At 39.1% G+C, this 14,535-nt stretch overlaps 1 protein-coding gene across 3 annotated transcripts; it reads left to right on the top strand.

Moving 5' to 3' along the window:
• The first annotated feature begins 2,324 nt into the window (after positions 1-2,324).
• On the top strand, positions 2,325-14,461 carry itgb6 (integrin, beta 6). Of its 3 annotated transcripts, none has more exons than XM_079483965.1 (17): positions 2,325-2,452; positions 5,031-5,100; positions 5,372-5,451; positions 6,286-6,484; positions 6,729-6,975; positions 7,177-7,342; positions 7,436-7,597; positions 8,234-8,329; positions 8,695-8,784; positions 9,747-9,881; positions 10,464-10,729; positions 10,803-10,954; positions 11,309-11,531; positions 12,359-12,453; positions 13,324-13,440; positions 13,542-13,708; positions 13,888-14,461. In XM_079483965.1, the coding sequence occupies exons 2-17, from the start codon at positions 5,046-5,048 to the stop codon at positions 13,975-13,977; spliced, it is 2,340 nt and encodes a 779-aa protein (XP_079340091.1). In that variant the 5' UTR covers positions 2,325-2,452; positions 5,031-5,045; the 3' UTR covers positions 13,978-14,461. The 3 variants fall into 3 exon arrangements, with proteins under 3 accessions (XP_079340091.1, XP_079340090.1, XP_079340089.1); XM_079483964.1 differs by lacking the exon at positions 2,325-2,452 and adding an exon at positions 4,829-4,913; XM_079483963.1 differs by lacking the exon at positions 2,325-2,452 and having other exon boundaries at positions 4,929-5,100; positions 5,318-5,451.
• The last annotated feature ends 74 nt before the right edge of the window (positions 14,462-14,535 follow it).

Genomic DNA, 14,535 nt, shown 5'->3' with positions numbered 1-14,535 from the left:
GTATTTTAATTAATTTAGCTCTATTTTTAAACGCTCATGTCAACAGTAGTCTACAAATCTACAAATTCTGAATGTTTATGCTTTTAAACTTTACTAAAATAAAAATGTCTACGTTTACTTTCTATATTAGTGATTTATATAATATGCTTTTTACAAAGTCTCCAGATGGGGTCTTTGTAATATCAGCTAGGGGTTTTTTCTATAAAGCAGGCCTAAGACGCACAGGCACCCTGAATATCTCTGTCTACAAAATGATACAGAAATATCTGTGCTCGTTCAAATCCCTTAACTTAACTCTTGTCTCACTATTAACCACATTGACAACCATCACCGTCCTCAAAAAGGTCTTCAAAAGCAGATGTATTCATTATTATTGGTTGTTTCTTAGGGAGGAATCACTATTCTTGTTTATATTTATAGTTGAGAACATGTTGCTTAACTAAATGATCTATGGATTTTTGCAGACTTTTTTCACAAAGATTAGTGACAACCTAACATCACACTAGAAACACCCAGAGCAGTGTGAATGTGTGACACATCACACACAATAAAATAACATCAGAAATGTTATTCAAAACATGCAAATATCACATTATTACATCAACTGTCATTAGACCAGCAGATGGCGGTATTGTCTAATTCACAAAACTGTGCACAAGCACATGTAAACCGCACAAAACACATGTAAACTTGAATAAATTGTGTCTTTGCCTTGATTCCAATCTAAACCATTGCTAAGCTACATTGTTCTTGTTTATGTTGAGGTAATATGTCGGTTTTGTTGTCATCACTTTTGCAAGTGATTTCGCACCTCTTCAGCCGAGGGCATCCTGTGGATGGGCCCTTTGTAATATCAGCCCGCAGGGTTTTATCATAAATCCAGGAGATTATGTCTAAGACTCCCAGGCACCTTGCATGTGTGTCTCTCTCTCTGTGTATGTGTATTTTCCATTGTCTAATAACCACAGACTCTAACCATGTGCCGGTGTTAGACACCGTTTCTCCTGCTCTCTTTTTCTCATTGTCTCGTTTCTCATTGTTTCTGTCAGATGTTTGAATCCTGATCTATATTAATTACAAGTTCACATTTAATAGCATGTACACCTGTCTTCCCCCCGAAAACCCTGACAGCTGACAGAACACACAGCCTGTTCCTATTGGTAGTGTGAAGGTTAGGTGCATGTGTGTGTGTGTGTGTGTGTGTATGTGTGTGTGTGTGTGTGTGTGTGTGTGTGTGTCCATGTGCATGTCTGTACTTGAACATGTGTGTGAGATCCAATTTAACTCAAATTCAGAAATATAGTTTAATGTTTGAAATGTGTGTGTTAACAATGGTTGTGTGATCTTATGTAGACATATCTGTCTTTATCTATTGTAATCTAAATACAACTGTCATCCCACCACAACAACCTGTCAATCAAAACCCACATGTCAAACCCCACGATGGAAGGAGACATTTACAGGCAAACACCAATATCATTTAGCTGGTCTATACCTTACATTTTAAAGAAGTTTTATTATAAAGACATAAAAACTGCTGATATTCTTATTTTTAAAGCATATGGTCTAAATGTTTGTGTACCGTTTAAACTACAGTAAACTATACAGAGATATTTCGTGTAGTTTTAATCTGACAAGGACTTTTTATAAATAGTCTGGGTTAATGTGTAGCGATTTAAAATGAACCTAATATAACAAATAGATGGCTATGATGTGTCCTTATTTAGATAATGAAATGAGTCCGTGTCTGTGTTTGTGTGAAACAGTGCAACCACAAAGCTCTCGCTGCCCACATTATTTTCCCTTTGACTCTATATAAAAGAGACTTTCCTTCTCAGTTTTTCTCTCACTCTCCCTGGCTATCTCTCTCTCTCTCTCTCTCTCGCGCTTTCTCCGCGTTCCATTCATAGTTCATTGGGGAAGAATGAGGAGTAATTCAGTGCCAATCATTTCCGGTGAGTAACCCTACAGCACACACACACACACACACACACACACATATAGTGGGCATGCTTAAACCTGTCACAAAACTAAATGAAGTACATGACACTAATGTCAGATTTTACACCAAATTAGTTTAGTTCTAATAAACAAAAAAGAACAACACAGACTCACATGCAGTGCACACACACATGCCCATGCACTGTTGCCCTTTCTCTCACTAATGAAGAAGCTTCAGTGTGTGTGTGTGTGTGTGTGTGTAGTCCTGCAGTTGTTGCCATCATTCAGGCCTAGAAGTGTCTGTGAGAGAGAGAGAAAAGGGGGTGAGGAAGGGAGCGCAGGCGTCATGCTCCATAAAGCCACTGTGATAGTTTGAGTGTTCTGTTGCTTCCGACTCACAGTGCCAGCCGGACGGACATTCACACAATCCAGTATTTCAGTTGTATCCCGCTTGCTGCCGTGGTTTGGGTGTCGAGATAGGACAGCATGCTAGCTGCCGAGGCCTCCAGGGGTGAGTTATGGTACAAGAGCCAAACTGTCAAAGTACATTATTAAAGTTTAGAGTCTGATTTTTGTTCTGACGTGCGGTAAGGACTAAATCCAGCATATGATAGTATATAAGATAAAATATGTATTATATTATAAATATTATTATAATATATAGGATAAGACAAAACAGTAAAGTATAGGAATAGACAATAGAGTATAGAAAATGAGTAAGCTGGTATAGTATAGAAGAATCATTTATTGGAGAGATTAGTAAGACAGTATGGTATAGGAGAGGATATACCATACAACTGAACTGTATAGTACTGGAGACATATAGGAGACAAATAGATAGTATAGAAGAAGATATAAGACAGTATTGTATATGAGTTTATGACAGGAGTTTATAGGATAGACAGTATAGTATGAGTGTATAGGGGAGTTTAGTATGAGGCAATATAGGAGTGGGTAATATAGGAACGTAAATGGTAAAGACAGTATGGTATATGAGAAGATAGGATAAGGCAGTACTGTATAGTACTGGAGATGTATAAGAGACTAATACACAGTATAGAAGAGGATATGATAAGACAGTATAGTATTAGAGAGTATAGGATAATATAGGATGGGGCAGTGTAAATAGAAAGATTGAATGAATTGCAGTTGCCTGGTACCTTTCTGATTGACTTATAATCTTCCGTCTCCACCACTTCATTGCTACATTTCTGTACTATTCATCTCATCTTTCTTTATAATTTCGTCTTTTCTTCTTACTAAAAATGATAACAGTGAATTTAAGTTATCACCGGAGTAACCGAAAGACCCGAGGCTGCGTCCGACCTACTCATCTAAATGTTTTACGCTCAGATGTTAATCATTACTTTTTGACATTGTTTTGAAATATGAAAGCAAAGTTATCGGGTTAAAAATTTACACGCTATCACCTGTACATGTCTGTGCTCTCTGAGGTCTCAGACGGAGGCTGAGTCACAGGTGTCTATTAGCCAGGCGTGGCTCTCTTACACACCTGTTTTCAGCGAGTGTAACGTGTCACGCGCAAGACACTCAGCAAATATTAGGGTTATACCTCTCTAGGTCAAGGGGATTCCCACCGGCATTGTGAGAGCATCAGGCTGTTCCCTGAGGACATATAAGAGACAGCTAAATAAATCTGATTTCAAAAGTATACCGTGGAAAATTAGACCCCTAAGGAATTCATTCCCAATGATGTCTGTGACAGTGCCAGATTTGTTTTCATCAGCAGTTGATAGGAGCGAGCAGGTGTTTCATATGTATAGTAATGTGCTGATAAGGCATTATTTACGTGAAGTCATAACCTGAGGTTAACCTCTGTGTTTACAGAAGGCTTGTTGTCAGCTCCAGTTACAGTTAACCGATGAAGGGCCTAAGATAAAATCTCGACAGAAACTCAAAGCCGAATAATATGCCATATGCAAGTAAGAGCGGGTTCTCAGAGAAAGAAAGAAAACAAAGAATTTTAGAGACATAAGCCACAATTTCATTTAAATTGTACTAACACAAGGGCAACATTTACAAACAAATTAAGGTAGACTTTTTTAAGAGGAACTTTATGCTTTATGACATGGTAACCTGACAATTTTGAGAAGCTATTCTGTCTGATCTAAAGTGAGAGTGTTGCATCTGGAATAAATGTATATTCATTTGAATAAAAACTATGTGATTTATAAAGTGTATACTTAAAATGTATCATGAGGCGCATTTTTTAGGTTAACAGATTTTGTAGTTTACATGTAGGCCTATTAAATCGGTTTCCTCTCGAGTTCACACACACGCGTGGCCTTATTCCAGTAAACTTGACTATAAAATATATTTTCATATGATAAAATACAGGTTAGGCCTATAGGAAAATGCTTATAATTCGATTTACGTTTGCTCATTTCCCAATTTTCATGAAACAAACGTTCAATGTCGTTAGAGACACCACACAATACTGTATATGCAGAAGTGAGACACACAAACGTCTGTGTAGACAAATGCCACATTGGTTTAGAAAGTGCTACACTGGAAAGATGCATTTAATAAACGAACAGCATATATTTTATATTTGAATCGAGAATTTTTATTATTTATTTATGAGGAAAGCAACATGATAACAGAAATTAAAAACAGTGATGAATTCAGTTTGGGAAATTGCGGTTGAATGCTATCCTAATGGTGAGTAAAACATTTAGGAATATTACGATAAACAAGCCCATTTAAAATGCAATAACATGTTAATATGTTTATATATAATGCTTTTACGCACGTTTTAAATATTGGACATGGGCTTACAACTACCGATGCAAATGCTTTGAGTCCATTTCTAAATCAAATGCGATACAAAGTAAGGTGAGTCAGAAAGGCTTTCGTGAACTTCTCTGTTCGTGAAAGTGTTTCCCCCATGTGGGTGACTTACCTGTCGTGTCCTCACCTGTACGGAAGTGTAGCCTATATAAAGGGTTCAGGTAAGCGCACGCGCTGAGTCTGACTTGCCAGGTGATATCGGACCTTCAGCTCTTACTAAATGATCGCGTCCACGTTCGTTGTGAGAATATGAACTTTATTTTGTCTCTTGTGACCAGAAACCGTGAGGACTAATGGGGATTGTTTCACTCTGCCTTGTCCTGCACTTTTGGTTTAGCACTGTCGGAGGTAAGACTGAAAAACAAACCAATCACACATCTATGCGCTTTTGTGCCTGATCCATCAATTAATAGGCTACTGTATATATAAACATTAAAAAATATTATGAAATCAACCACATATCTATTCTGTACGTTCGGTAGCTTGTTGATTTAAATGCCTAAGGAGGAAAAGCGGATGATTTTCTTTGGTTTGTCATAGCGTGCGAAACATTTGTTCCATTTAGAAAAGCGAACCGCATCCACAAACCGCGGTGTGTCGTGTTGTGTTGTATGTGCAGGGACGTGTTCTCAATTCAGCGCCTTCTCCTGTGACGAGTGTCTGCAGCTGGGGCCAGACTGCGCCTGGTGCACGCTACAGGTGAGACACTTTTCGCTCCTTTTCCTTTAAAACCAAAAACCAGAGTTTTCGGAAATGACTTTTTCTAACGGTTCTTAAAAAAACGACGCTCAACCAAAAATGAGCTTCTAGGATGACATTTTAAAGCTGAAGGTGTCATTAAAGTAGTCCAATATATGACGCAAAATAAAGCAGAGACACTTTAAGGCAAGATTATTCAATACCCGACCTGCATCTAATACCTTGGGTAACCTTGGTTGCATTAAAATGTGCTTTAGAAATAAAACCAGAAATATGTGAAATACACAGCTGATCTGATCTGAACACATAGATTGTCCAGTCATTTATCAATTAATAGGAGAAATGTCATATATCTGTTGATGTGATGGAGATGCTGGTGTTTCCCAATGTAAGTAGGAGTTGTAAAGTACTTGCATGAGTAGAAAGAGCTGCCTGAGGGAATTACCGTTAAAGTTGCTGAGTGAACTACTTTCCCTAAACAGACTTAAACAAAAAGCTATTCAACTTTTTCCTAGATTTTGCACGCACTGACACAATGAAATGAAATGTGTCAAGGAGTGCTGCTGCGTCACGTTTGACACCAATGACAATAAGGGCTGATGGTTTGATGTCAAACCTGCCTGACTTTTCTGTTAAATAAAAAAAACGTGTTTAAATGACATGAGAATGAACACATTATGCTTTTAAAAATTTCATAGTAACTTTTTATGGTATTAGATCACCGAGCAATAATGTGCATATGCAATTATTTGTGATTATTGTTTGTATTGTAATGAAATATATAAAGACTGTAATATCAAGCGTTATCGATCATTTAAATGATTATTTATCCAGAATTTCACAGACTTTTTCTCCATCGACGAGAGATGCGACACGCCGGAGGGTCTTCTTCACAAAGGATGCTCGGGAGAGTTTGTGGAGTTCCCCGTCCCGAACGTCAAAGTGCTAAGGAATCAAAGCTTAGGAAAGAATGCCGGCCACGCCAATGTGTCGTACATTGCTCCCCAGAAGATGCATCTCCAGCTTAGACAAGGTATGAAAGTGGGTGACACAGATTTTGAAAATCAAAGAAATGTCTCTGTCTACCTACAGTCTCTCCTCTGCACTTGAGGTACTTTCCTGTATGGTAGGACTAGAAACATTTAGTCACAAAAAACCCTCTACAGACGAACTACGTAATGTCTAATTTTTCTGTGGGGGCTGACAGTTTGGTCTGATTTAGAAAAAAACCTAATGTTGCCATTTAGAGCTTTATTTGTTATTTTTGCCTCATGCAGGAAGTCAGCTGAACTTTCAGATTCAAGTGCAGGAACCAGAAGACCATCCTGTGGACATTTATTACCTGATGGACCTGTCAGCTTCTATGTTTGATGATCTGCAGATGATCAAAGACTTGGGCTCGGCTCTCTCGAAAGAGATGGCTAGTCTTACAAGCAAATTCAGACTGGGATTCGGTTCCTTTGTGGAGAAACCAACGCTACCCTTCATCAAGATAACACCTGAGGAGCTGGCCAATCCCTGCAGGTGATTCTCACAATACACCACCATAGCCAGATCTAAAGGGTCTGCCAGGAAAAACCCAACCAATGACAGCCAATGAGAGATCAGCGGGTTACCTGGGGTGCGATTTTATTTCAACCGTACTTTTTACAGCCAGTTAGATCAGTGATGTCATCATATCACCCTCCATTTATATGACAGTCTCTCGATTGTTTTCTCTTGCAGGAGTGTTGATTTTGACTGTCTGCCCACATTTGGGTACAGGCATATCCTGTCATTAACAAGCAGCACAGACAGGTTTAATGAGATCATCTCGAAACAGCGAGTATCAGCGAACATTGATATTCCAGAATGTGGGTTTGATGCTATCATGCAGGCAGCGGTGTGTGGGGTGAGACAGTCTGCACAGTTTTTATACAGTATTTTTCACCTGCACGTTGCCATTTTGTGTTTCAAGTTCATGGAAATGTATTCCTCACCTCAGGACAGGATTGGCTGGCGAAACGATTCCATGAAGCTGTTGGTGTTTGTGAGCGACGCAGACTCTCATTTTGGGATGGACAGCAAAATGTCTGGAATTGTTATTCCTAATGATGGGAGGTGTCACTTGGACAGCAAGAATGAGTATTCCATGACTGCCCACCTGGTAAGGTGAAGTCTAGAACTTTATTATAGAAACTAGGGGATCGCTCACCCAAAAAATGTATTCTCACCATCATGTTATTTCAAGGCGTTTCTTTCTTCCGCAGAACACAAAATAAGAGGGTTTGATTACTAATAAGATGGTTTGATTACTGTAACGCTACACAACACAACACTGGCCCGCATTGACTTTCATTTTGTGGGCACGAAACAACTGAGCCATTTCTCAAAATATCTTGTGTGGTGTTCCACAGAAGAAAAAAAGGTCATACTCATGTACAGTTTTGTAATGTTAATATATGTATTAAAGGGATAGTTTACATTATCTCTTGACATTTCAAACATGTATGACTTTCTTTGTTCGGCAAAACACAAAATACATACAATAGAAGAGAATGGTGCCGGAGCTTTTCGGTTACCAACTTTCTTCAAAATATAATCTTTAGAGTTCTGCAGAAAAAAGAAAGTCAAACAGGTTTGAAATGACAAGAGGGTGAGTAAATGGAGACTTCCTTTTTGGGTGAGCTATACTTTTAACTCATCAGCACTCATCATCATCTAAAATAAAGAAATTAAAATATATACTTTCTGTTGCCTGATGTAATCTGACTGATATCTTCTTGTTTTTCTCTGTATTTAGGAGTATCCATCATTAGGGCAGCTCATAGACAAACTGGTTGAAAACAATATCCTCCTCATTTTCGCTGTGACTGACAATCAGAGACAGAACTATGAGGTGAGGAAACACTCCCACAGGGACTTTCTCACTCATGTTTATTCATCTTATGCCATTATGAGGCAAACAAAAAGGCATGTGTGTTCGTGTGGATCTTGAGAGTTCCTCAGAAGCAAAGTGTATCAGCGGTGTGGATAAAGTGCATGAATCAATGTGTCGAGTTCTCCTCACAACATGTTCAAACACAGCATTATCACATCCCCAAGAATGAACTCTCATGACTCAAATATTTTATGAATTCTGAATTCTTTCTTTCTTTGTCCTTCCCTCCCTTACACCTTATCTCGCTTTCTCATCTCAGATTCGGTGGCTACTGTCCAGGAGTGTTGAGTTGATGGTTAACTACTTTTGTGTATTTCTAACAGAATTATGCGAGTTTGATTCCTGGTGCCACTGTTGGGGTGTTGGCGACCGATTCGAAGAACATTCTGGAGCTTATCATGACTGCATATAAGGTACACGAGCATGACATATTTGTTTTATGGTAGGTCAGAGCAAGTGTGCTTCATAAATGAACATAGTAACAAAGAAACAAGTAGGAACAAAATGATTTTATGAGAGAATGTTTTTCTTTATTCATGGTGACTTGAGCCTTATCTGCTCTACCTCCAAACCCCCCCCCCCACTCACTGTCTTGCGGTTTGCCGTGTTCACAGAGCGTGTCGGCACTCGTTCTTTAGCTGATGTTTGATCTCTTTAGCTTTGTTTCTCTATCCCCCCTCTCTCTTGCTGTCTCTCTCTCTCTCTCTCTCTCTCTCTCTCTCGCTCTCTCTCTCTCTCTCTCGCTCTCTCTCTCTCTCTCTCTCTCTCTCTTGCTGTCCATCTCTCTCTCTCTCTCTCTCTCTCTCTCTCTCTCTCTCTCTCTCTCTCTCTCTCTCTCTCTCTCTCTCTCTACTAATTTTTCTATCTCACTGTGGGGTGGTGTTTTTATGTGTAAATGTAAGTTAAGGTTTCAGAGAAGAACAGAGTTTAAATTTCAGTCGACTGTTGTAAAATTCTTTGGACATGTTGACACCTGGTGTGCTCGTGTTGCTTGCTCAGCATGCGAGTCATCCAGTCAAAAATTGATGGGCTTTACATATGCTCCAGTTTCATTAATAAAAAATCTATTTAGACCTCAGGATCATTTGACTGAATTATCAATCATGTGAATAATTTCTACTGTAATAATTATTAGCTTAAACAGTCTTGTATATTCATACATCATTGTATATCTTCTGTTAGGCCAATGCTGCTATGAAGATCCAAAGTAACATAACAGTATAGTACTTTGTGTGTTGTTTTTGTTTTAGTTGAATTATTTTTATTTAAAAACGAGGAACAGAGGGTCTTCGTGAGCATTGCAAAGTCAATTCAACTTTCATACACTTTTTGGAGTACAGTACACTCAATGGTGTTTTTGTTATTTTATTGATAGGAACTGAGATCAGAGATTGATCTGGAGGTTCTGGGTAACACAGAAGGTCTGCAGATTTCCTTCACGGCACTCTGTCAGGACGGGACCATCCTACCGGGACATAAAAAATGCTCAAATGTCAAAGCTGGTGATGTGGTCAGTTCTGGGTTTTTGTCAGAGTAATTCTGTTCTAGTGGATCATCATAAAACCTAGAAACATTAAATAAGGTATTATTATCTTGTCAATAGTGTAACCAAATGGAACAGCATCCTCCATTTGTTTGGACAAACATGTAGTACCACCCCAATCTCAATGCATTCATTTAATGTGATTCAGACAATTATTTAGATTTTTTTTTAATGCAGAATAGAACTAAAAATGGTATAAAGCTGTACTTACACATATACATAGACGGGAGAAAGTACTTAAAAAATACCAAATATGCACAGTTACGTTTTTTTTTTAAATACTGTAGATATTATATTACAAGCTCTCTACTTGGAATGCAAGAAAGTTGGCACACAAACAGTTAGCATATTGTATTGCACGAACATTACAGCTTTATTTATTTAACCAAATCAGCCTGACTGTTAGAAACAACCTGTCTGAACAAGTCTGACACATTTAGAAAATATTAGCTTACAGTGTTTGTGTAAAAGCTGGAAAGATAAGTTAATTATTATATCACATTTGCAAAATAAGACTCAAATAAAAACAGGTGATGTTTTTTCTCTCAGGTGTCATTTAATGTTACAGTGGAGTTAAAGAGCTGTCTTGATGGTCCCCGGCGGTTTTCACTACGACCTGTGGGCTTCCAGGATGCACTGGAAATAGAATTGGTGGCCCAATGCGTGTGTAACTGTCATCAAATCCCCGAACTAAACAGCACCCACTGCAGCCATGGCCGTGGAGCTCTGGACTGTGGAACCTGTGCCTGTGATCCAGGCTTTGTTGGGCCAAAGTGCGAGTGCCCGGAAGGCGAGGATCAAGTCAGTAACTGCAGGTGAGACAATACGTTGGTTACATGTCAACTTCGAGGCAAGCCAACACTTTTAACCTGAATCTTTGTGTGGTAGATCTCACGAAGGCACAGAGATGTGCAGCGGCCAAGGCGAGTGTTTCTGCGGCCAGTGTGTGTGTCACCCATCCGCTTTCGGGCGCGTGTACGGGACGTACTGTGAATGTGATGACTTCTCCTGCCTTCGGTTCCGAGGAGAGCTTTGTGGAGGTCAGAACCCGCCGTAACGCTGTCGGGAAAGCAAAAGAGAGGGAGAAAGACATTGAAGTTGAAGAAAGAGCTGACACACAGTGGGAGAGATATTTGATCTGTTCTCGCCCATGGAATGTTAATGAAAGAATAACATTGTGATAATTGCCAGAACAGTTGCTGAAACAAATGGGGGGGCTGGTTTAGGTGGGCTGCCGTGTGTTTATATTTACTTGCATTTACATTTTGGCATTTGGCAGACACTTTTATCCAAAGCGACTTACATTGCATTATGTAATGTAAGTCGATAATGAAATATCTTTACAGTCATAGTTTGTTTATTTACTTGATGTGTGTTTGTTTGTTTGTGTGTAGGTCATGGGGAGTGTGACTGTGGAGAATGTCTGTGTCACAGCGGTTGGATTGGAGAGTTCTGCAACTGTAGCACCAGGAACGACTCGTGTGAGTCCGCGGATGGATCCGTCTGCAGTGGACGCGGCAAGTGTGTGTGTGGAAAGTGCGAATGCACCGTTCCAGGTGCGTCGGGAGAACGTTGTGAAAGATGCCCTACCTGTGGTGATATCTGCGGTTTACACCGGTAAGACAGCACACGGCTCTGACTAAAATGATGACTGTAAGTCTGTAACACTTACTTTCATAATAATTATGCAATTATTTCTTTTGACTACGACCTGGTTTACTCTGCTGAATAATTGAGGGCTTTACTCATTTTACGTGGAATCATCCCTCTTAAAGAAATCCTTGCTAAACGTGTATTTTAAAAGTGAAATCATTTATACATCACCAGTATCAAAAATTCCAATCAGTAAGTCCCTCACACCATTGGTTGATCCATGATGAATTTCTTTCTTCTGCAGAACACAAAAGACAATATTTTGAAGAATCTTGGTAACCGAACAATGGCGGTACCCATTCACTTGCACTGGTTTTTGTGGGTACAGCCGTTGTTTGGTTACCAACATTCTTCACAACTATTTATCCCTTTAACTAATTTCTTAAGTCACAATTTTTTTACAGGTAAAGTTTGTAAATCTCATGTAATGTCACACAAAGTGTGATAAAGTTGTAAGTTCTTTATTTGACCATTGAAACTGAAACCGAACATCATCATGTGCTCACTTCACCAGGAATTCCCTCAGTGTTTTCATGACTGCATTTGAGCTTGTGTGAGTGGGTGAGCTCTTTGTGTGTTTGTGAGTCATGCTTTTGTCTACTCATTTCCAGAAGGCACGAAATGGCATGTGGTTGGTCTGGACAATTCTTTTTCCTTCTTTCTAAAGGTCCTGTCACCCTGTGGGTCATTTGATTCTATGAGAGATATCTAGTTGCTAGCTTTCTTCAGGGACCATTCTCTGTGTGATTGACAACTTGTTTTCTGTTGTGATATGTGTTTGTGTCCCGCAGGTCTTGTGTGGAGTGTTACCTTAAAGTTAAGGAGTCGTCAGAAGAATGTGCTTTGAAGTGTAACTCCCTTCATGCCACAGTCAGCAATTCCTCAGGTCAGAATAGATTTTTTTCTTTACTGTTTCCGTTATCGGTGGTCACATGGTCAAATTGGCTGTTGCACAAAAACATGTTTTTTTATTATTATTTTATTTTGGTATGTAGTGTAATTCTTAAGTAAACACTATCTATCAGTTAAAGGTGTGGTTGATCCAGTTTACTCACCCTGATGTTGATCAGAACCTGTATGACTCTGTACACAAAATGTTTGAATATTATTTACACATGTCTGTTCCTATACAGGCTATTTTTAAGAAGGGTTTTCAGGGTAACGATACAGATAAAAGCCAACCGATCATAATGTATTTCTAACAAAAAAGCTATTTTAATGTAAATGTACTTTTAAACGGCAGTAAAGAATCATCTTAAAATGTATGAAAGAGTACATGAAAACATAATCTCAAAGCAGACATCCTTTGAATTGGCCCTCTTGACACTCAACAAAAACGACATGCCACTTTGCTTGTTGTGGAGAGAGCCTATTGTCAGGGTTCGTTGGCTTCAGGTCCCTCAAGTGTGTATAGAACATCAATCTATTATATGGACACAGTGATCACAAGGCGACTGGTGTCTTAGGGTCTGTCTTTATACAGGGAGACACAATGCAAAGATACCAAACACCATATGTCTCTGATAAAGATACGATTGGGACAAAGGTAAGAGATGGAAAGAAAAGAACAGAAATGGCAGACAGAGGAGGGGTGGGTTTTGTGTGAGGTAATATCATACATGATGCGGCACATATAAGGGCATAAAGTTGACAAATATTTAAAGGATGAGCTGTTTTTGAGAATGGTCGATATCAGCACATACCATGGAAGTTGATTTTGACCTCTTATGTTCATTCAATGCTTTTGTTTCGTCAGATTTTGAGGACAGACGGGCAGCTTTGTGCACCTTACAAAGCGAGGACAACTGCCTGATGTCTTTTAATCTGGTGGACAGCGATCACGGCAGCACCATCTACAACCTCAAACTCTATGGTATGAGAGTTGCTATTATGATATTAAGATTACACATTACGTTTTAACATTTTTATTTTGAATTGTACACATGTACAGTATGTATTAAATATGTCTCGCAGACTGTCCCGAGCCTCCAAACGCTCCATTGATCGCTCTGGGCGTGTGCATGTCTGTTTTCATCGTCGGCATTGCGCTCCTGGTCATTTGGAAGTTTCTTGTTTCCGTCCATGACCGGAAAGAGGTCGCCAAGTTCGAGGCAGAAAAGGCGAAGGCAAAATGGCAGTCGGTATGTTGCTTTTCAGAACGTTTTGGCAAGTTTTCTGCATTATTTAATCCTGGTTGATATCTCGACTAATCCGCTGCAGAGTGACATTCGTCTGGCTGGTTTTCTGTCTAATTTGCCAAGTTTTTAAATCCCATATTGAAATCACTTGAATAATTGTGGGCTTATCTTTCTGTCCTCAGGGCACGAATCCTCTTTTCAGGAGCTCCACGTCGACCTTCAAAAATGTGACCTACAAAAGTACAGGGCAGCAGAAAAGTGATATTTCGTAGGCCAACTGATAGACTGAATATTCTGCACCCGTTTACCAAGAACAATCACTGTTTTATTATTATTATTATTTAATTTTTAATGTGTGTGTGTGTGTGTGTGTTTGTGTAAATGGGTGCATGGAAGTTGTGGAACATGACGTTTGGAGTATGGTACTTCTTTATTACTGCCAGCGAATGTAAATAATTCAAACTGTGTTTTGCTGCTAAACATTTCTAATACTTTAATACGTAAAGTGCTAAAATTAATGTTAAATCTGGGCACACTGGATCTTTTTATAGCTTTGGTTTTATTGCTCTGTGGTTCTCCCCTGTATTTAGTTTTTCGGTAGTTGGTATTTTTGACGTTTGTGATGGTTAGTCGAGGCTGAGCCTTGAACTGTCTTAGCCATGTGATAATAATTCGTGATTAATTATGATTTTTGCTGGATCAAATGTCTCGAATCTGTCTGTACTGCTGTCGTTTTGTAATATATTTGGTTTTCACACTCCGTGTCCTTTATTTCACATCACATCACATCGATCTGTACCGATATACATCACTGCACCGATACCTGCACC

The sequence above is a fragment of the Barbatula barbatula genome, assembly GCF_947034865.1.
Source record: "Barbatula barbatula genome assembly, chromosome: 20".
Classification (NCBI taxonomy): domain Eukaryota; kingdom Metazoa; phylum Chordata; class Actinopteri; order Cypriniformes; family Nemacheilidae; genus Barbatula; species Barbatula barbatula.
This window is presented reverse-complemented; position numbering and strand designations above follow the sequence as displayed.